Here is a 24,877-nt window from a genome sequence, read left to right on the forward strand (position 1 = left end):
GTGTAACGACAACGGATACATTTGTAGAACTTTAGCAGAACTTTACAATTTCTCCCATATACACAAGTGGACCATCTCTGTCTTAATGCTCTAATATACTTCAAGCGAAATCGAAGAACTCGAAATCGTGTTCCTTTCAGGAGTTTGAAACAGCTTGCCAAAGCGAACGTTGCAGAAAAGTTAGCTGTGGCAGGTAAATAAACCTACAAACTTCCATTGGTCCTTGGCGATTACATAATAATATGTAGGTGTGGCTCTGTGGCTCTGCTTTCTTTAATGGGATAGTTACTTTGAAATACATTTTGGTATGTTTTAGCTTACCTCAATGACATCCAAGATGTAGGTGTCTTCGTTTCCGCAGTAGTTTCAATTTTGAAATTTTTAGGTCAAACCGTTCGTGTCTATCAGTCATATAATGGAGGTCTATGGGGTCCTCCTCAAAGAGCATGCACAGAGAAGTCCAAATTAAACATGATTTAATGACTCGTAAATGTAAGTACATATTGATGGCCTAAGACACGAAACGAGCGGTTTGTGTGAGAAAACGAACAGTATTTATATCGTCTTTACCTCGTTACCTTACATTTGCGAGTCAATAAATCATGTTTAATTTGGACTTCTCTGTGCATGCTCTTTGAGGTGGTGACCATAGACCTCCATTATATGACTGATAGACAAGAATGGTTTGACCTTAAGATACAGTATCACAATTGAAAATACTGCGGAAACAAAGACATCTACATCTTGGATGCCCTTGTGGTAAGCTAAAACATACCAAAAATTCATTTCAAAGTGAACTATCCCTTTAATGTGGAAATCCTGAAAAACCAATACCACAGGAGAGCCACTTTATAGTAGCAAATTCAGTGTCAATTCTAATTGAAAAGACTGTTTTTTCATGTTCAATACTATAAAGATGCTTGCTTTAAACAAACTAATTTCGCACATATTTACAGTCACATATCACGGTCATGTATAGCCATGTTTCCATCGACACGTTTTTATCCGAATTAAGTGATATCGAATGAAAAAAGCCTTATGGAAACAGTAAAATTCGATGAAATTTCATGAAAATCGACTCAAATGAAACGCGTTCGGTCTCATCAAATTTTCTCTTGATCGATATACGGCTAACGCGATAAAAGCTGATGGAAACGTTATTTGCCGAATAAATAATGAATTGCGATTAAGTTTTATGCCCTTTTATGGTTGCAACACGTCAGAAGACGAGTTCATTTCCGGCCAGTCTGTTTGCGCACACATGGCGGATGTCAACAAAGACAGATGTAAGTGGACAAAGCAAAAAGATGCTTCAACCAAAGGGTTTCCGTGAACCACAATCTCCCAGAACTGATGGAGCGCTGTCGTTCCCAAACCACAGTCACCTCCGCTGTCGTCGGGCATACGTGCATCGGCATCATCATAGCAATGTTTATAGCGTCGTTGTTTTCTTGGGTTAGTTTTGCTTGTTTTTACGTGGCTTGGACAACAGACTATTTTCTTTAGCACAAGCAATACTCGTTTTTAAATCAATCAACTCGTTTTTAAGTCAATATTTTGTGTCAAATGATTGATTTATTTATTTATTTGGTTGATTTATATGTAATAAGCAGGGTAATATATAGCGAGGCGGTTGTGAGGCGAATACAACAACCGCCTCGCATACATTATCCCATTCATATGTCGCTATCAGCTGGCACATAAGCATTATTAGGCTTCAACTTGTGAAATATTGATCATTTGTTGGTAGATGGCGCGATCCGTTTTGTTTAACAAAACTTTGTTCGCAAAAGTTTGCTTGAATGTTGTTCGATTCAGTGCGAAAATAAATGGAAACACCTTAAAATGTCTCAAATCAATTCGATATACCAATTTGATCGCAAAACAGCACGTGACGTCATTACGTACAGGTTTTTATTCGCTTTAAAGCCGTTGGATGGAAACACACTTTCACCAGCTTTATCCGCATGAGTTTTTTAACCGAATTTCAGATAATTCGATTGACAAGTGGATGGAAACATGGCTACTTTCGCACTTTTCCGAACCGAAAACGAAAAAGCAGTGAGGATTTCAGGGTCTTTATACAGTCTCTGATATCCTGTTTCACTTGGAAATACATCAGATTACAGAACTAAAATAGGTTTAACTGACTTTAAAGAGGTTTACAGCTGGCATGCCACTGGACCTACAGTAATACTTTCACACATCCTCTTTTCTTTCTATAAAAACACTCACTCTGCAGCAGTAAAGACACAGCTAGAGATAAAAAGGTGAAAGGAGAGAAAGAGAAAGTCTTGCCACTCTCGCTCTACTATCCTAAAGAGGTTGATAATGCGCTTTAATCTATTTCTTCATCAAATCCCTCAGGTAGAGAACGCCTTCATTTCACACTCAACACTTTGAAAATGGGACTTTTCTAAAAAGGTCATAGTTTTTTTTTCCCATTTCAATAAACAAAACACACACACACGGAGAGAGAATCATACTAATCCAACCAGCAAGAAGCACATCGAGCACTCACAACAAATATCCTCCTCTGATCATACATTTTTCATGTGACAGACACCGGCAGGAAGAAGATACGCATCACTATTTGAAAGATGTGAATACTTTCCCTTTCAGGGATGTTTTAATATCATGTGTATAGTTTGCTAACCAAACTAGTCTTGAAGAAAAAAAAAAACAATCCTAATGTTTCCCGGGGCAGATGCCGAATTGATCTCCTGTCAATGGGAATTACATTGAGTAAAAACCAGGATGAAATGATCATGCTACAGGAGACATCAATTCGATTATGCTTGGATTGCTCTTGAGGAACAAGGCAAAATAAAAAGCCTCTGGGAGTCTGAATCACTCATATGAATCATAATTCATTAGAGATAAACACTCAAACCTTGAAACTAATATTATATTTTTTTTACTAACATGAAGTCAACATGAGACAGCGAACAGCAAATTTTACCAATATTTGAGAAGAGTTGATCGGGAATTGACTGAATTGTGAAAACAAAAATGGCTTGATGTCATCTAATGAGGAAAGTAATTTCAGGGGTGGAGCAAGTTGTGTACTTTGTTTTAATGCGCGTGAACGCACAGCTTTTTAAAGCTTTTTGACACATGCAGATGGTGAAATTTGTCTCACACAAATGCATATCCTAATGAACGCGTAAAAAAAACAAAGGTTACTTTGGGCTTACACTCCATACATATACTCAGCTCACACATGAGCCTTGAATTTTTAGCACAACACTAGCTAGGACTGTTGTTCGCGAGTGAACAACTAGCGAATTCCTGTGTTGGCACACAATATCAAATGGAGAACCCTTTAAAAGGCTACTTTGGGCTTCATATTTTAATGAAAGACCATTCTTTGTTTTCTTTGGAATAACATGCACTGATGGATTGAGCATAATAAGACTATGAACCGCATCTGTGACATACTGTGTATCACCAGAGGTAAGAATTGTAGTTTTTCTTTTCGGTCCTTCATAAAAACAACCTGGAAATAATGAAAATGTACATTTGTATATAATATACAATGACTGCATGAGAAGATCAGAAAGGGAAATGAATGGAAAGGAAATGATGCAACTATGATGCAATGTTGTGCAACTAGTCTTCACATGGATCTGAGCTCTTTAAACTGCTTCTCCACAGGGGAGAAAAAGGTTTTCTCAAAAGGACAAGTTAGTTAACTTTTGCTGGTAACACTTTGGTTTACAGTCCAATTCTCATTATTAACAAGTTATATATTATAATGTATATTACAAGGATATTTGGTAGTTCATTAGTACTTTCTAAAACACACATTAATGCCTTATTCTGCCCACTACCTAAACTTAAAGGGATAGATAATTTCCCCAAAAATGAAAATTCTGTCAGTTTTTACTCACCCTCATGTGGTTCTAGCCCTGTAAGGCCTTCGTTCATCTTCGGAACACAAATTAAGATATTTTTTAAAAACTGAGAGCTGGATCACTCCTCCATAGGCTTCTAAGGGATTGAAACTTCCGGGCCCCAAAAAGTTATTAAAGACACAGTGGCTCAATCTTAAGTTTATCAAGCGACGAGAATACTTTTTGTGCGCAAAAATAAATAAATAATAATAACGACTTTATTTCAACTATTCTTCTTTGTGGGCCTCGAGCGAGTTCACTAGTGTAACAGCGTAAGCTTCTGTCGTTGTACGTCACACGCACCACACAAATGACCAGCGTCGGCCAATAGTGAGCCTACGTGTGACGTAGCTCTACGCTATGACAATACGTTAACTGACTAGAGGACCATAGAAAAGGAAGTGAATAGTTGAAATAAAGTCGTTATTTTTGTTTGTTTTTGCGCTCAAAATGTATTCGCGTCGCTTGATAAACTTAGGATTGAGCCACTGTAGTCACTTGCACTATTTTAACGGTGTCTTTAATAACTTCTCGGGGCCGGCAAGTTTCAATCCCTTAGAGGAGTGATCCAGCTCTTAGATTTCATCAAACATACCTTAATTTGTGTTCCAAAGATGAATAAAGGTCTTACAGGGTTGGAACAACATGGTGAGTAAATACTGACAAAATTTTCATTTTTGGGGTAACTATCCCTTTAACAACTACCTTACTAACTATTACTAAGCAGTAAATAGGAGTTTGAGGCAAAAGTCGTAGTTAATAGTTAGTACTAGTGATAACTGAACCCTAAACCAAAGTGTGACCCTTTGTCTATATTAGTAAAGACTGTAACAGCTTTAACAAAAATACTAAATTATAAATTTAAATGCTTCTTTTGGGCTGGAGCAAAACAAGCTGGAAAAAGAAGCAGAAGATGTCCTGGAGAAACATTCATAAATTGTGCACTTGATATGGATTTGCAACCGGATATTAAAAAAAGTCCACAACACTGCAGGTGGTTCAGAAGGAGGGCACGAGAGAACACATTTTGCATTTGCTATGAGCCCTCCAAGTTCTGAAGTTCGGTGTATGTCTGCGTATGATGTTAAATCAAAAATGTACTGTAGAGACTGAGAGCATTTGGGTCATGTCTCAAGCATCGCACCGTAGCTCAGATTGTGAATAAATCACTCACCTGGGCTGTCAGAGTGGCACTGGGGTGGCAGAAGAGAGCAGACCTGGCACCTGTTCTCAGACCGTGTGCTCTCCTGACAGTCTGGTGACTTCCAAGGGAAACGGACAGCGCCTCCTGCAGGAAAGGAGGAAATATAGAATATCAGTCTTTGAAAATGTGACCGTACATCAAATGATAATAAAATAATATCGTGCCCTTTAAGTAGAAAGCGAAGCTGTATTCACATGTGGGAAACATGAAATTGTATACGATAAATGCATTTCTGAGACGCGAGTTTGGAAGGGGCATATCGATTTGGAATATTGTGGAAAACAGTTTTATAAGACAACATCAAATTAACAGTATATATACACAGTAGAAATCGGTGAGTGGAAAGCAAGTAACCATCTATAAATAAGTGACAGAAATGGATCAATTTCATCCATCTGACTTGAATGCATGATGTTAACAAAAGCCTAGTCTCAGCCTCAAACGGAGAGTTGGACGCTCAGAGACGTAGCTCACATATGAGGCTGCAGTAGTGTGTAAAGTGTCGTAACCCCCATACATGATAAAGATGTGGTAAAAATCTAAAGTGTTGCTACATTTCACCAGGCTCAGGGCCAACAGCATGCGATGCAATATTTGCGGCAAGATAATATTGCCTCACATACATATAGAGATATAGGCATATAGAAAGCTTGAAAGTCTACTTTTAAATGCACCAATTCAAATCAAAATACAAATACTCTCGGATTATGTAATTCAAATGAAAGTTGAAAATTGAAAATTGAAAATTTCTTTACTGCGAAGATGACGAGTCAGCAACATTAACTTCATCTTTGCAGCCAACACTGATTCAAAACACTAGTTTATTAATAAACAATTAAAATGACTCCTTGCTTATTTTCTTCAACACATTCATAATCATTAGGCTACTTTTGCCAGTGCTTTGCGGCAATCTTATTCCGACCCTTAGTGGCCTGTAAAAGTCCAAGCCCGTTCTCATCCCAAGGCGTCGTATACAACGCTTTTTTAGCGTCAATATGAGACACAGATATATTTGGGGCAGAAGGCGCATCCAAATTGGTCTAACCCTAACCCTACCCATACTCTATGCGTGTTATATTGACGCTAAAGGGTGTCATGTGCATTGGATGTCTACGCTTTGGCAAAAGCGTCGTATATGACGCCTTGGGATGAGAATGCGTTGAAAGTCTTTGAGTCTGTAGTTAATGAAATTGGTATCAAAAAGAGTCATTCAGGAACCATTATCGAAGTCAAGGTATCGGTAATCTGGCTTCGTGAGACTAAAAAAAGCCTGACTGAAGTTTCAGTTATTTCAGTAAAGCCCAAATATATACACCATGAAATTAACATTCATCATTCAAAGATTCAAAATTGCGTTCTTTTGAGAAGATTATCATGACGAACATACTGTGTATGCATCATAAACTTTTGTTGGTTGGTCGCAGAGCTTATTTTCTGCAGCAATCCAAAACTAATTAACCCTCAGGTGCTCTTTGTTTCGGAGTCACACTTGTTATCTTCCCGGTCAAAAGTGTTCAAAAATATTATTTTTGTTCTATAATATTTATTCTTTGTAATTTAATATTTTGAGACAATTTGATTGAATTTGGTCTATTTTGCCATGGAAAATGTATATATTTTTCTATATATATATTATTTTTTTCAAAAAATTAATGCAGTATTTTAGTTTAACAGAGTCAAGGCCTTCAGAAAAAAAATATATTTTGAAGAAAATTAGCACCATCTGGTTACAGTATAGAGAAAAAGCATAGAATCATGGTGTAACCACTAGATGACATGTACAGCTCTCTATGGAGAAGCATGTGAATTCCCCAGATAATTATGAACACATTTTTTTTTTTTTTGGTGGTGGTGGATTTGAATATATAGTTGAAACAATCTCAAAAACGATATTTATTTTTAAAAAAATTTAAAAAAATAAATAAATAAATAAAAATTTGGGAATTTGTGTGTTTGTCAATTTCCCATTCATTTCCTATGAGGGTCATTTTTGACCAAAGACCACAAGTGTGACTATTTTTAATTTTTTTATTTTAAGACCACTTAGCATGCTCAGATCATGACCTCAATTTTTTTTGTGTGTGTGTTCACATACATATTGCCATAAATGTCACCAAGTTTCGTCACATTCAGATGAAGCTGTGATTTTTAAAAATTCAAAACATACTTTTTGTAATCAAAATTTATTGGTGTGTATGTGCATAAAAGTGTGTTTGTATGTGTGTGTGTGGGTGGGTAGGTTTGTCTGTTTTGGACTCTAGATGTTGTAGAGTGTCACCCATTTCCTGCGGTGTACTTTTTTTTAGAATTGTGGCCGATTTGTAGATTGCACTACAAAAATTCAGAGAATTTTTTTTTTGTCAATTTCCCATTCATTTCCTATGGGTCGGTTTCCTAAGACCACAAGTGTGATTATTTTTTTTAAGACCACTTAGCATGCTCGGATCATGACCTCAATATTTTTTGTATTCACATACATAATGCCATAAAAGTCACCAAGTTTCATAACATTCCGATGAAGCCGTAAATTTTAGAAATTCAAAACAGAAAATTTTTCGGTCAGAAATGACCAAAGAGCACCTGAGGGTTAAAAAGTGCTATTGTTTTTTTTTATTGAGGGGCAAAAATGCTACTTCCAGGCTAACCAACAATATGTCCACACTGCAACACCCGATAGAGAGAAAACAGAAAAAAAAATTCAGAGAAAGCTCATTTTGTGCCTGTAATTTTACAGTGTCGTGTTGTTGTTTTTTGAGTGTAGTAAAATAGGCTTTTGGAAAAAATAAATAGACAATATCATTGCTGCAAATTGTTGCAATGCACCAAGTATTTTCTGACACAAACTGAAATTTGAACTAGTACAACCATAGCATATTCATTTTACTCATAATATAGCAGCTGTTCCCTATCAAATTACAGCCAGTTTACACATTACAAATTAATAATGCAAAAGCTCAGGACTACAGATAGATGCAGGTGGGATGTCGCATCAAAGAGGCAGAAAGCAGCAGGGGACAGAGTGTGGATATATGAGGGACTACGTAGGCGAGGTGTAGCGCGGGTCGAGCAGGGTCAAGGACTCAAATGTCTGCAAAGCTCTTATCTTAAGTTAATGCAGGCGCCGAGCCCATAGATCTCACTCTCCACTTCTGCAGTGCATTTGTACAGCTCCCAGAGTGATAGATAAAAGGTGTCATGTCCATCACCTCAGGAACGAGAAGAAAGTAATAGAGAGAAAATAATAGGCCTGCGTATGCAGAGCCAGAGATGGAATTTCAAACACGTTGTGTCACCAGTGTTTAAGCAGGGAGTAGTGACAGGACAGTCAATGCGAGCAACTAGATCATTTTGTTGAACTGACACGGTCTCAGGCATGAGTGAACCTCATCCACTCATCCATGACAGCGCCAATTATCCCTGCCCTTTGAAGGCTATGAGGATATCCCTCAGTCAAATCATCTCATCAAATCCTTTATTACTTTTGCAACATCCACTTATAATATAATAGTCAAGGAGTTTCTTGTAGTCTGAACAATTAGGCATCACACTTACAGTCTTGTTCACGGACCATGCACTCAAAAACGGCAATCTGCCAAGCACTAATCAGGGGCGCGTTTCCCGAAAGCATCATCAGCCAACTATGGTCGCAAGTTCCGTCGTTATCAGCATAGTTCAACAGAGTCGGTGTTTCCCAAAACCATCGTTCCAACGAACATTCGCAATGAGCATCGCAAAGTTGTGTGATTGGAATGACAGACCTTGAGCTGTGGTTAGAAGCGTAGTTTCTTGTTTGAATTACATGTGGACTCAAGAAATCCTTATCTTGGGCAAAATACACAAGCTGACATTCAGTACAATCTGTATCAAATGTGATTTACATATTTTAGTTTGTCGAGAGATTTAAAGTGTCGTTTTTGAAGAGTGCACATGCGAGTACGTGCTCTTATAGTGCGTATGAACGAGGCAATGATTCAATCTGGAAATAAAGAAAAATAACTGAATAACAAAACATCAAACATTAATTCCGCTTCATTAAAAGTAGTTATTACTCCACCACCTGCGTGACATCACTATTTATCCTGGTTGAACGACCAATTTGCAACAATACGATTTCGGGACACAGTCAAGACTAGCTTGTTGATTTCTTCAATGATGCATTGCACTATGGGAGTTAAGCAGCGCGTTATGTCGTTGTACGGGAAACACACCCCTGATTGGTTGGCTTTGCATAACTTCCAGGACTCAAGTACAGGTTTACACAACACCAGGCCGCATTTTAGGGGAAGCAATCATTGGATTTGACCAAATTAACTTGAGTCGCAGAAATAGTAAATGACAACGATCCAGTAAATTCCCAATTTTTCAAGACGCCGTTTCACTCAGATATACATCACCATAGGGAAGAAAAGACTAAATTTCAAGCTCATTTTCATGACATTTGGGAGTAATACAAAATAAATAAACAGTAAAAATTATTCAGTATTTCTTCACAATACTTACAAAATATACCTGTGGATTCTTCACAAAAACATTAGGTTTCACTTTATTTTGATGGTCCTTTCAACACATTCTGTTGACTATAAATACCATTGCACCTACAATGTCTACTAACTCTCATTAGCTAATGGCTAATATCAAAATGAAGTGTTAGCAGAAGTGTTCGGAGTAGTTCACTTTTAAAAAAAACTTTTGTTGATAATTTACTCACCCCCATGTCATACAAGATGTCCACGTCTTTCTTTCTTCAGTTGAAAAGAAATGAAGGTTTTTGATGAAAACATTCCAGGATTTTCTCCATATAATGGACTTCATTGGAAACCAAACGGTTCAAGATCCAAATGAGTTTCATTGCAGCTTCAAAGGGCTTTAAACGACACCAGACGATGAATAAGGGTCTTATCCAGAACCCTTCGAGTCATGAATCGAAAAAAGATTTGTTCATTTTGATGAACGAGTTTGGACAGGAGAGTCACGAGCGTTCATCACAGAACAGAGCAAGGCGACCATTTGAGCTTATAAAACGTAAACTTTTTTATTTATTTTTGAAATGACTGATCGTTTCACTAAATAAGACCCTTATTCATCGTCTGGTGTCGTTTAAAGCACTTTGAAGCAGCACTGAAACTCTCATTTGGACCTTGAACCGTTTGGTTTCCAATGAAGTCCATTATATGGAGAAAATCCTGGAATGTTTTCATCAAAAACCTTCATTTCTTTCCGACTGAAGAAAGAATGACATGGACATCTTGGATGACATGGGGGTAAGTAAATTATCAGCAAAAGCCTTTTTTAAAAGTGAACTACTTTACGCAGACAGTCTACTAATACTCTAATGAGTTAGTTAGACATAGTTGCAAAGTTACTTATACTCAACAGAGTATTCAAATTATACCACATAAATGACCTCTGTTATGAGTAAACTGGAAATACAAACCGGAAGACAGAACGCAATGAGTGCAGCTATATAAGGTCTATTCAGTACTTCTGCTTGTATGGCATTAAACAGCCATTAGAAGATAAATAAGCTGGGACAATGAAAGTGGAAGTCCTATTGACAACTCATTTTTTATGCTGCATGAAAGGTAATACGTTTATGTGGTGAATCTATTGTGGCAGCCATTCAGATGAAGTAAGAGGTCTGCTGGAAAGCCAGTGTTGTGCACAGCTATGATACTCCAATACATTGGCAGTAATTGTTTACAATGACCTGAGGTTAAAAGTGCATGCTTAGCGTAATCTGTTAATTGTACCCCGTGGATTCATATGTGAGAAGATTAAAAAGAACAGCGCTTGAGAGGTTCGACTTAGGGATTATAAACTAGTTTAAATTGAACACAAAATAGAAAAATAGCTAATCTGCCACCTCTTCGGTCATGTTGATCTAGCAAAAACAGAGCTGCTCTTTCTCCTGTGCGTTTACGACCAGATATCTTCACACAGCAGTTCTCCTTATCACTGCATGAGACGCATCCTTTGACGCTGGGTGGGGATTTCCAAAAGACGCAAAAATTATCTTTCCGTGAAGGGATAAAATATCATGTCATGGTCACTGGCTTTTGTATTTTGCCCTGTAGAGAGCTGTCATATTGCCAATCTGGAATACACATGTTGCTTTGTGACAGTTTTGCAGTTTATTAGACAGTCATAGTTAATGGTACCATGACAAGCTTCCCCCCAAAGATCAAAAGAACAACAATCCAGCTGTCTGGTTTTCTTCTGTCAGCACAATGACAGCGATTTTATGGACATTTCATCTCTTGGGGCCTGTAGACACAGCGACCATGAGCACAGGCTGACAGATTCAGAATGTGCAGACTAAACATAGGCCTAAAGAAAAGCAACAGGGTCTAAGGGGGGGTTGAACAGCTAAAATATATTTTTATAAACAATAACTAAAACTTTGGCTATCAAAGGCAGGACACTATGGGAAGCTTAAACCACAGGAAAGTCACCGTTTAAAGTGACAAAATATGAAGTAGCAAATAATAAATGAGTCCGCAAATGAATATGCAAATTAGCCACGCCTCCAGTCAGTCAATCACACCAGCTCAGAGATCCACTCGGTCAACTTTACTGTAGTAAAAGTACCCGATTTTTCATATCAACAGAATAATATACCGAGATAACCTGGCTTCTCGTGACTCCCCTGTTCCACCGCAGTTAATGATATGCTAAAGCCCGCCCACACGTTGACGTGATTGGTTACAAGGTAGTTTGAGGCCCAAGAAAGACTGGCAATTTCAAACCATGTTTTTGAGCCAGCCTTTTTTTATTGTAGTTTTAAAGGAGAAAATTCACAGCAATGGTGTTGACTTATGAATTTGCACATGACATTCAAATTTTTTCAAATTCAAACTTTAATGATTTTGAAATTATAAACTTTACATGTTTCCCGATCAACATCTTAGCTGAAAATAAAACAAAACAGGAAACTTATTTTGTCATGATTTAGAGATATGGGTAATGGTAGATGTTCCTTAGGCAGACGAACTTATAAAACAGTGGTTAAAGTTGATTTTTAACATGGTTCCTGAACATTATATCCCCATCGTTGATCTGTGTGCTGCACATTTTAGAGGACAGCTTCCAGAACCCAAGAGAATACACTAAAGGGTTACACACAATGGATCACAACCTGCAAGTTATGTTTTATATTAACAGTTCCAATTACAAGTTTTATGTTGTTGTTAAGATGTAAACAAAGGGCAAAGTCTTTTGGCTCCACTAGCTAACATCAGGCCCCAATGCGTTTTGGTCGATCGGATTGTCTTAAATAATTCTGTATTTTCAGCTTCAGAATCATGAATATTTTTTATTCTGGTATATCAAATTTAGCATTTTAACCAACAGTACATTTTGTGTTAACCTTTTAGCATATGTCTTCGAGTATCACAATAATATCGTATTGGGAGTTCCGTATCGTGATATGTATCGAATCGTGACATGAGGGTATCGTTACACCCCTAGTAAACGTTCATGAGCTCGAATGTCTTCAAACAGCCACAAAGGACCACCTACCACCTAATGTGTAAATATTATGCGAAGTGCGCTAGAAAACAAAAAACAAACCAAGCACAAGGTTTTCTCGCCATTCCTAGTTTCTAACTCACAGCGTTCGGCTAGTCTTGCGGCTGTCAGAGCAGAAACGAAAGCTGCTGCTCTCCGTGTGTTTTTCAGTCGTCTTTGATCACGTTCATATGTAAATTGCGCAAGTTTATTTTGTCCATTAGGCCGTGTCCACCAAAACGTTTTTCTACGCGCCTGGCGTTTGTTTTCAATTGTTTTCAATAGGAGCGGCGCGCTTTTTAAACGGCATGAGCGTACCGAGGCGCTGAGCGTTTTTTTTCACGCTGAAGCGCCGAGAGCCCAGTGTTTTTTACTGGTCGCTGGGAGTTGAAAAATGTTCAACTTTGGATACAACGCAGCGCTCATCACTGTCACTTTTTACCCAGCCGTCCAATCACATTAGACCCTCCCCTCGAAGAAATCAGGACAGAAGTGTTTGAAAGTGGACAAGAGATGACGAGTTATTCAAAACCTTTCTTTTTGGTAAACTTTGTGTACACAAACAATGTAGTCAATGCTCAAGTTCATGTGTAGAGCCCCTGGTGATACTTAGAGCACAAGCGCAGTCTCACCCCAAAAAGTCATATAACTGACGTTTTGGGGCATCTTTTGAACAATGAACATACGTCAATATTCGCCTTTTTAGGGCCCCCTTAAACGTCGGTAGATGAGGTTATGGGATCCTAACTCTACCCCAGACCTAAACCTAACCCTAAACCTAACCCGTCACCTAACTGACGTTAAAGGTAAAGCGTCAGTTGTATGACGGCCTGGGAACGCCATCTACCGACGTTTAAGGGGGCCCTAAAAAGGCGAATATTGACGTATGGTCAAAAGACGTCCCAAAACGTCAGTTATATGACTTTTTGGGATGAGAATGTGTTGCGAGCACAGTTTTATTTTAGTTGTGTCAAGCCTTTTAGTGTTTTAAAAATAGCGATTTTGATGCTATCACAAAAGTGCCCCGTGCACTCCCATTCAAAAGGCAATTTGACCTAAAATGAAAATACGGTCAATCTTAATTTCCATTTTAATTATCCTTTCCCTGAAAATTTGACTCAGTTAGATAAGATTAACAAAAAGAACCTAGGTTCAATTTTGGCAAGAGTTACCCTTTAACATTTACACCTGAGCCAATGAAACTCGCAGTTATGGAAAGGGGCGTGGCCAATCACAACACACTGGCTAAATAACCAGAGCACATTTCATATTTCCAGAGGAGGGACTTCATCAAAACAGGAACTAAACAGAGCATTTGAGACAGACTGGGAAGAAGATAATTTCTGCAATAATGTAAAGTATGTGAAAACAATCAAGCATAAATGCAATTCCAAAACACCCCAAAAACAAAATCAAGAATTTGTAAAAGGGTATAGGACCCCCAAATATTCTCTGGCGTAGTCCTAATACTCTCTCCTCACAGATAGAGAACACATTCTCCTAATGAGATTCCATAGGAAGTTCTTCTCTGGTTTAGAAATCAGTAACAGACCTCGAGTTAATATATGACCTGACATACAAACACGAGCAAGTGGTAATGAAGCCCCGTGATACACAAGACCAGAGTGCAGCAGTTCTAAATACAGACAGATGGCTGAGAGAAACAGGAGTAAGAGGTAAATAAAGTCTCGCACGCAAACTAAACACCCAGCGAGGCTTACAGGCCCATGGCATTACACAGGAGACACCCTGGTCTGAAAGAGCTGTGTATTAACTGTACTTGGTATAGCAAGGTGTGAACAAGCCACAGTATCTAGGATATTTTTGGGAGTTCTCAGCAAAAGAAAAATCTAATTAACTTTGTCCTCCATTTGGCAATTCCACAGAAATGTCAACCATAGCATAAAAAGAATTCAAGACTTTAGAAAAGGAGCAAAAGTTTTAGATTCTTAATTTGGGCCTGTATTTCACTATAATAGATTTATGGAGATAACTGTATCGTTTATCCACCACACATAAGTTGTGTGCAACAATACAAACTTTCATTTTTATGGTTTCAAAATAGGGAATGGGGAACTCCTTACTCTTAATTTATGTTATCAATAAGCATTTTCCCAACAAACAATATGTATAAATATACAAAATTATACATTTATAAAGGCACTGCATTTCAGAAATGTCCCATCCTCAACATTTTATAGGTAAATAAATATAACTTTCTGTCCAAAGCTGACTTATGCTTACATCATTTATAGCCATTATTTCAAACTAAATAATTATTTTAGTTTTATTTCTATTGTCCTACACAGATTTGGTTACATTTAGTTAGTTAAACTGCACTGTAACAAAATAATTTTCAAGATTTGTTATCACAACATATTTTCTTTTGTCAAATCAACTTTATAATAATTTATTTAGTTGAGATAACTTGTTATTTTGAGTGGTTGACGAATAAATTAATCTCCATTGTATTAACTCACTTTTTCCAGTTCAATCAACTAAAAATTTTAAGGCAACCCAGGTTACTTACTTTTTTAAGTTAAACCAACAATATTTTTTACAGTGTATAGTAATCACAACATTTTTTCTTTTGTCAAATCAACTTAAATAATTTATTTAGTTCAGATAACATATAATTTTGAGTTTCTAATGATTAAATCATTCTCCTTCATTGTATTAACTCACTTTTTCCAGTTCAATGTACTTAAAATTAAGGCAACCAGGTTACTTAATTTTTTAAGTTAAACCATCAATATTTTTTACAGTGTGATGATCCTAACAGAATTGATTCTTTGTATCAGCTCTATACAGAAAATAAAGTGATTTCTGGGTAACTGCATTGAGTACTTCTTGAAAAAATAGCTTTCTAGAGTAAGTTAATGAGAATTATACATTACAAACTTGATAATACTGAGATGTAATTTGAAGGACACGAATAACACCACATATACATCCAAAGCATAATTATTCAACACCGAATAAAGGCCGACAGACATTACAACATTGCGAGAGTAGTACATTCCATTATTTTATGTTCATGTCAAAGTAATTGATAAATATTTGTATAGTACACTTTTTTTGCTCATTGTGCTTCAGTTCTCCTAAACTTTCACCGGGTGTTTAATGGCACTATAAATAAACAAGTTAGTTTGTAGTTGGTACATTCACTAAGAAGTTCCATTTTTAGGTTTTGACTGCAAATGTCTTGTCCAAAAAGGCTGATCATATGGCTCGAGACTGGTGTGTGTGTGTGTGTGTGTGTGTCTAGGCCAGTTCTCAGTGAGGCTGGAGCTTGTTTCACTTTCAAACTGGCCAGTTTTCCACAAACATGAGTAACGAACGATGATGACATAATGCAATGCGTTGTTCACCTGACTATAACCAGTCTAAAAGAAAAACAGCGTCCCAATGTATGTGAAGGCAGTGCGGCACTTCTTTTTTGCTGTTTATTCTATATCAGTAGTGATTCTAGCATACCGGCAGCTTGTATAAAGTCATGGTACTCTCGTCTGTCCTGAAACGGAAACTGTTGATTAACTTCCTCTAACTAATCACACGTAGGGGTGGGCGATATGGAAAAAATATCATATCACGATTTTTTTTTGGAAAATCACGATCACGATTTTATCACGATTCTTTTTCAATTTGGTTTTAATATTTTGCAAGTGGCTGTTCATTACAGCCAAACTAATGTTAAAAACAAATCCTTAGGTAACAAAAGAAAAAAGAAAGGCATACATTTAGGCCAGTGGCGAAGATAAAAATCTTTGTCATTATTTTCTTTTTTTTATATTAAAAAAATAAGACAAGATAAACATTACACAAATTAATATTCAAATTAAATAAATAGTGCTTTTTTTCAGATGCAGTAGGTGTATTTAGCAGTAGCATTGAAGAAAGTAATTAAATTAACAAATATGAAATTAAAACACTACATAGACTTCACTGAATAAATTGATTCTTATTAAAGCTACTATTAAAGTTCTCAGTCAGTGAGTGATTTTCTCCTTGTGTGTTTTTTATTTTTTATTAACACTAAAGGGATAGTTCCCTCAAAAATGAAAATGGTCTTAATTTACTCTCTCAAGATGTTTTAAACACGAATAAGTTTCTTTCTTCTGTTGAAAATAAAAGTTATTTTGAATAATGTGGGTAACCGAACAGTTGCTGGTCCCCCTGTTTTTTATAGGTTCTCTCCTGGAAGTTAATGGGGACCAGCAACTGTTTGGTTACCCACATTAAAAAAAAAAATGTCTTTTGTGTTCAGCACAAGAAAGAAATGAATACAGGTATGGAACAATATTAGAGTGAGTAATTAATGACAGATTTTTTTTTTTTTTTTTGTGAACTATCCCTTTAAGGACAAGCGGCAGTACTATTTACTTCTGTCGTTTATAGACCAGCACGCGACGCTTTTAATATAGACGCATATTACACCAGATATTCTCTCAAATGTTTGCTTTCACTTTAGACGTAGCCTGTTTATGTACACATTGTGTGTATTTAACAGTATTAGCATAATAAGACTCGAAAGATAACTTAGTCCAGTATTCTGGCGCTGTTTGACAGGCTTCTAGTGCCTGTGATTGTCGTGGGTAATTTATGCGGTCAGGAAAGTGCACGTTAGAACAGCGCGTGGATTAAATGTTTAACCGGCAAGGCTTATGCAAGTAATGAACTTTTGTGAATTGCAGTGTCCCGTACCTATTCATTAACGTGTGATGTCTAGGCTACGTTGCGTTGTACAGATGAGACGGAGGCGCCAGAACTGAACTGATAGAATGCACTGTAACACGATACTACGATATTTCTTCAAAAGCAGATCGTGGAGACATTTTAATCGTCCACGATTAAAAATCGTCATATCGCACACCCCTAGCACACAGTTTATATTTTTAGATATAAATAGCAACAGCGCTAAGTTATTACATTGGTCAACGACAGAATTTCTCAGCCCCTCGGCTCTGTTCGAGAACAGCAAGTTGTTTTTAGGGCCAGAGTTGAACCAATCTTTCCAGCACGGAAATAACTTTTCTGCAGTGGAAATGCGCAGAACGGTTCGAGAATGGACTTTGGTTGGGAACCCGCACCAGAACAGTGTCAGTGGAAGTGTGTATGAGTGTGTGAAAGGCTTCTCTCACATTCAAAGCAATCTGGCTGTTGACAGCTGCTGGAACAAAGAGTCCAAAAATCAATGACTTCAGCGTGAATGAGGATAAAAGCAGCAATCACAGCTTGAGAGTGTAAATGTAATGATATGGGATCAGTAGGATGGTATGCTTTGGCGGAATGATGAAAGGCCCTTCAAGATTAGGCTGTTTTCGAACCCTTTCCTTTTATTAGCCATAGTTTCTATGACAAGCATCATTATTACTATAGGACATACTGCATAAGAGAACAAACATTCAAATACTAAGTTTTAAACTTTGGATTGTGCAACATGTCCTAAAGTGCTTGTCCCATTACACACTTGAGGGGATCACACCAGCAATTAAAAAACTGGTGGTCGGCAAGTCAAATGTGTTGCATTGGAAAAGATTGCTGTTGCTCATGTAGCTTTGTCACCTCTACTCCCAGTCAGTGTGAATACCCCATTAGTGTTTCCCAACCCATATTCGGGAAGCACACCAAGAGGACACTTTTTGGATGTCTCCCGTTAACTGGCCCATCCATTTCAGGTCTTGTTGCAGGAATTTTGGAGACAATCTCCAACACTAAACACACCTGAACAAGCTAATCAAGGTCTTCAGGTTTACTAGAAAGCTACAGACAGGCGTATTTGATAAGGGAGGGTTGGAGCTTAGGGGCTGTTTACACGACGCCATTTTCGACTAAAAACCCAAACATTTGTATGTGTTTGGGCCATTCATTTACACGACAACAGTGTTTGGGTGGCAGAAAACACAAACTTTTGAAAAAATGCCATATAAATGGCCAGGCAGCAGAATACAGCGTTGATAAAGAGCACCTATCATAACATTTGAAATGTTCCTATTTTTGGTTTGGGAGTTCCCAAAAACAGTTTAACGTGCATGCAACTTTATTTGTCTTATAATATGCATTTATTTTTACCCGATTTGCTCAACGACTCCCAAATAATTCGTTCGACGATTCATTTTCCCCAAACACCTCCTTTGAGTGACGCGAATCTGCGGCGATTGGTCAAATGACGCAGTCAGTTATTATTGGTAAACCGTAGGCAGAGATTGTCGGCAACGGAACGCCCCTAACCAGGATTATAGCTTGTCAAGTGTTGAAAATTATATATAGTGTTTGAACAAACGTGTCAGAAAAAGTGCACTTTCCACACGGTTTCCACAAACTCAGTTTTAAGCATAGGCGATCATTGTCATGTAAACGTACCCTAAATTCTGCAGGAAAATGATTCTCAAGGGCCAAGGTTGCCCAGCTTTTGGAATCTAATGATTACTAATGAGCTGGAAAGTTGAATCAGGTTCGTTTCATTTGGAAGAAAATGTGTACTGCTGGTGTGCCTCCAGGAACAGGGTTGGGGAAACAATGCAATAAGTGTTTGGATATAGGCTACTCCTGGTGGGCGATAAAATAAATGACAGGTCTGAAGGATGGACCTAAACTGGAATGGATAAATAGTCCTCTTTGGTGGCCGTACCCGTTACCCAACAAACACAGAACGTTCTATCAATGTTTTAACAACATGGCTAAAAAGTTCCTATAACTACGTTGTGTGGTGAAGGTTGTTATAGCGTTGTCACAGCGTTGACATTGAACCACCGTTCATGATCACTGCCATGGTTGTCTGGACAACCACTGTACTCGTCACTGCCCTGAAGCGCAAATCAGCCTTAAATTTCCCGCCGTTGGCCCGTCTCATTCTTCATTGAGCAAGGATACGAGAAAATTGCGTTTAATTTACCTCAGCTAAACAAGATACGTAATTATTCAAAAACATCCTACAACTTCCTTGTCTAATCGTGACATTTATTTGTTCAGTCTAAAGGCCTGTTCACACCGGGACGAATTTAATGCGCGTTATTTGCCAACGTTTAACGCCTCGTGACTAAACAAAGGGCGCCAATGTGAGTGTGCACACCGACGCGTAAAAGCGTAATTTTTTAAAAAACGCCTCGGGTTCGTTTTTTGTTTGACGCGCTGTGTCAAAAACTATCCGACCAATGAGATTGGCGCTTTTGCTCACGTGTTTAGAGCTTCTGAAGTTACAGTAAAACACAACTTGGGGGCGCTCAAACACAAAACGGTCTTGCCGAGCACACATATGCAATGGCGAAGAAGATATACGCCAAGTAGCGTCGCACTGCCAGGAAGAAATAAGACGAGGAAGATGCAAGGCAAGATGAATATAGAGCTGCTGTTCTCGTTGGTGCTAGAACATGAACAATATGAAAAACGTGACAGCGACTACAAACATCTTGATAAAAGAAAACGGATATGGAGTGGTATTGCAGTGCAAATTGGCACCATCTAATGTCAGGGAATGAATTTGCATGTTCACTCGGCGCATCGTCAGCGAAAATCGCTTGCGTGTGAACACAAAAAACGCGTTGAAAAACGCTGACGAATAACACACGCTGATATTCGTCCCGGTGTGTACGGGCCTTAACAACTGAAGGGACAGAATCACATTAGTTGATTCATCCTTTCAAACCTTACAGTTATGAAATGGGTTGAACATCCTCTGGTCAGGTGTGACAAATATTTTAACTTCATGCCAAAAGTTATAAGCCATAATGAATCCAAAATTACTTAAATGATGAGTAACCCGTCTGAAATGTCTGTAACCGCTTGCACATCTGTTTAGATTTCCCTTAGTTTTTCCGACAAAGGAAGTCTGTTGTACAGCCAGCACCAGTACGGGCTGGGCAAATGTGCTTGTGACAGTCCTTCTGAAATCTAAATTGACAAATGGGACACTCCACAAATTTGCAGACTTTATGGAAACACGCACACAATACTTATCACAAATTCAAAAGACCACAACGGTATATCATGTGCTCCGTCAGGAGCCCAGTCATCGACTCTGTTTTATGTGTCTCAAGCCAGTTATGGGATACAATCTCTTTAAGCCATACACACACACAGGCGCATCTGTGCATTCAACATGGTCTTACTACTCACCTACTGACCTAAATGGACATGAAAGGGGAGGTTAAAGAAGGCAGGGAGGATGTATGGAGAACAGGTTAGCCTGACTAGAAGCTGATGAGGTGCGTTTTGCATTCAGTGAAGGAGAGTGTGTGTACATATGACTTAGCTCAAACGGGAGCAGAAAATTTGTGTGGCAGGAGTTGTGAGGGGGAGACGAGGAGATCTTGTGCAGATTTGGAAATAAAAGGAATCCCTCCTCCTAATGAACCATATTAGTGTGGAGGAACACATGAGCGAAGTAAACTGAGATGTCAGACAGTGGCTGTGTGAAAATATGCTGCAGCTGACGCACTCAGTCACGCACACACACACACGTGTCCATCTCTTCTATTCTGGACTTACATCAGGTGTGTAACCTCTACCAAGGATAAAACTAGGTAACTGCGGAAACCAACAGACAGAAGCTGTTTTTAAAAACAGCCCCACACCCTTGTTTTTTCAATTTGTCAATGTCACATGGTTGTGTACCTGAATATTTTTTTATTTGCGCAAAATGTATGTCATTAAAATAAATAAATAAATAAATCCATAAACACAAAAACAGCATGCGTTTTAGCTGGACACCACAGAAATAGGACATCAAGACCAAAGTTGTCTGATATTGTTATTGGAATACCACCTACATGCAAAACTTAAAGGGATAGTTCACTTTGAAATTAATTTTTGATATGTTTTATCTTACCTCAAGGGCATCCAAGATGTAGGTGTCTTTGTTTCCACAGTATTTTCAATTTTGACATTTTTCAGTCAAACCGTTGTTGTCTATCAGTCATACACTGGAGGCTAAGGGGGTCCAACAAAAAGCACAGAGAAGTCCAAATTAAACATGATTTAATGTCTCGGAAATGTAAGTACACATTGATGGCCTAAGACACGAAACGAGCGGTGTTTGTGAGAAAACAAACAGTATTTATATCGTTTTTACCTTGTGTAATCACAGTGACGTCCAAGTGATCTGAATCAGTTGTGCAACTGAACCGAACTGAATCAGTTCAATGTTACGCCGGAAGTGATCGCTTGCGTGTGACGTCACTCAATATTTACACGGAGAAATTTGGAAGTTTTACCTTTTACTAAACATATTTAGATATACCGAAATCGTCTTCCATTGCGGTTTCCCGTATATCTAAATATGTTTAATGAAAGGTAAAACTTCCGAAATCTCTGTATAAACAAAGAGTGATGTAGGCGCGCAAGCAATCACTTCCGGCGCATGCGCAGCCCGAAGCGCCCGTGCAGTCAGATCATTTTGTCATGGCTATGATTACAAGAGGTAAAAACGATATAAATACTGTTCGTTTTCTCACACATACCGCTCGTTTCGTGTCTTAGGCCATCAATGTGTACTTACATTTACGAGTCATTAAATCATGTTTAATTTTGACTTCTCCGTGCATGCTTTTTGGTGGACCCCCTCCAGTGTATGACTGATAGACAACAACGGTTTGACTGAAAAATGTCAAAATTGAAAATACTGTGGGAACAAAGACACCTACATCTTGGATGCCCTTGAGGTGAGCTAAAACATATCAAAAATTTATTTCAAAGTGAACTATCCCTTTAAGTCCAACCAAAATTAAACACACCTGAACCAAGAGCATACTGCAATCAAACTCTGCAGGAAGGTGGTCCTCCAAAGATAGGTTTGTCCACCCTTTCTGAAGATACAATTTAAAAAGGCAGTGGCTTTATCCCAAACGGGCAGCATAGGTGTAAAATGGTTCAAAAATATGGTACTTTTGAACCCGTTTTGTTTTCATGTACGGTTTAAAACAGGTTCGTCAGAAATACTTGATTCCACACAGGAAAAAAAATCCAATAACTGCAGAAAAGTTATAGTAACTTTATTTCCAGGAAGATTATTTCACTCCAATGGCCATAAATCAGTAAATCAAATAGAAAGTCTAAGATGGTCTATATACTAGGATTTTAAATATACAGTAGCAAGCTTAATTACAAAGTGGTAGTTATCACTATCTGGCTGCCAAGGAAGAAACAGAGATGAATTACTTTGATTTTCTTCATTCATTAAGACCTGCAATATGGCAGCCCAACAAAAAGAGTGCAAATTCTAGTCACAAATTCTAGTAATGTTGTGGAAGGATATCAAAACCAGATATTTATACATATTACAGCTGGTGTTAAAATTCTCTCAAAGGGGATGTGGAGCTACACGTCACGTCAAGCAAGAGCCTTGTAAACATGAGGGACTTCACAGCACTTGAAAACTACACCTCTGTTTATTGGAGCAAATCACCTTTTACTTGCAAACTCTCACCTGGCCTTTCTCTTGATCTACGCTTTTCTAACGGTTCTCCTGACATTTTATAAGTATGTCCATTTAAACTGGGAAAAAAAAAGAAGAAGGAAAAAACCCAGATTGTTACCAGGAAGTTATTCACCCTCAACAATTTTCAGGGTGAATATCGGGAGAAATGCTGATGGTGTAGGTGTGTGGGGGTGAGAGTGAGACAGACATACAGACGTATTAGGAAAGAGCTGGCGAACACAGATGGTGGAGAGATGAGTGCTGGTAAAGCGTCTGACAGAGCAGCTCTGCTAGTTGCTAAACAGGGAATTTGACAGTTGCCCCCTGAGAGCCTCTTTACCGTCTCATTTTCATTCACCCTCTCTTATGCACATCTATTAGCAGATCTTTCTTAAGGCTCAAGTTGTTCCCTCACAAGAACATATCCTGCTGCTAGCTGCTTCAAGCATGATTAGAGAAAGAAGCTAGTTATTAAATCAAAGCTATGCTTTATAAAGACCATGATAGAAATTCACACAATGTCAGTTTTGGGGACTGACAAACGCATTAACTTACAGGTCTGAAATGAAAATGAAATTCACACAGCAACTTACAGCATCTCAAATACTGTCTGTATGAACTTGCAAAGGGAGTCACGTCTGTATTCTCCTATCAGTAACCATAGCAACAGTGACCAAAATTATATCAAAGAAGGCGAAGTCCAAAAAATGACGCCTTATCACTTTTGGCATGACAAAAGTCAAATCATTCCGAGAGTTCATCCGTCAAATCTTCATTAACCGAAAGCAGCTGTGTGGACAGCAGTAGAGATTGGAAGTTTGGTTCATTTCACAGACTCGGATCAAAATAAAACAAATCTTTTTTTCCCCAAATCATTTCAACAGAATACAATTAAAACGTTACATGTAAATAGCCAAATCTCCAAACATATCTACTTCTTTTGTTTGGTCTCTCATCACATCCCTAGTCTGAAGCTATGCAAACTGTGTCCCAATTTGAAGGCTGCATCCTCCGAAGGCTGTATTTAAAGGCCGATTGCGTCACAGCGCCACGACGCGACGAAGGACATCCCAATTCAAAGGCTGCACCCTCCGAAGGAAAAAAAACAATTTTTGCACATTATTTATTTATTATTAATTTTTCATTATTTTATGCAACTTTGTGTAAATAAAAGAGAATTCATGGCTCTGGACATTGTTTATTTTCTACTTCACATTTGTATGTGAATACGTAACAAAGTATGCTGTTCTTACATTCCACCACTGGTTATTTTGAAAATTAAAGTAACAAAATGTAGATCTATTGTCACAATTTTAACAACTTGTTGCTAACTACACCTGTGTCCCATATCAAAGTGCGCATCTGAAGCGCTCAGACCGGTCTAGCTTACGGATTGTTCTTGTCGCCTAGCAACAGTGACTGACAGCTGCCGATGACGAGCAGGAGTAACGCTTGCTCTAGACTTTTTTTATATTCAATTGGGTTTTATATTCAAATAGGGTTGAAAACCTGTGTAAATATATTCACCATGGTCCTTTCTGTACATAATAAAAAGAATAGCCTACATGTCTAGCCTTCAAAAATGCATCAATAGCCTACGTACAAGTGAAGATTTGAATATATATAAATGTTTTCTTTTCATTTCATATTTCATTACATTATTTACATAAGTTAACACCCAATTCTTGAACAGTTTAAAGGGTAACCTGGCAGTTCAGGGCCCAGCCTCTGAATAGGTACTAGGGCTGGGCGGTATATCGAGTTTTTGTACGATGTATCGTTATATTTTTTTGAAACGATATGGAATGAGGCAATACCGTTATATCGATACAGTAGTTTGATATGAGCACATCTGAA

At 38.0% G+C, this 24,877-nt stretch overlaps 1 protein-coding gene across 1 annotated transcript in view; it reads right to left on the bottom strand.

Annotated features, from left to right (window-relative positions):
- The window catches only part of mcu (mitochondrial calcium uniporter), a 126,898-nt gene that overhangs the window by 78,076 nt on the left and 23,945 nt on the right, over window positions 1-24,877 (bottom strand). The window contains exon 2 of the mRNA XM_039673355.2: window positions 5,071-5,184. Within this exon, the coding sequence (XP_039529289.1) occupies window positions 5,071-5,184 (114 nt within the window). The remainder of the gene's footprint in view (window positions 1-5,070; window positions 5,185-24,877) is intronic.

Source organism: Pimephales promelas, chromosome 11, assembly GCF_988280905.1.
Source record: "Pimephales promelas chromosome 11, fPimPro1.hap1.1, whole genome shotgun sequence".
In the NCBI taxonomy this organism is placed as follows: domain Eukaryota; kingdom Metazoa; phylum Chordata; class Actinopteri; order Cypriniformes; family Leuciscidae; genus Pimephales; species Pimephales promelas.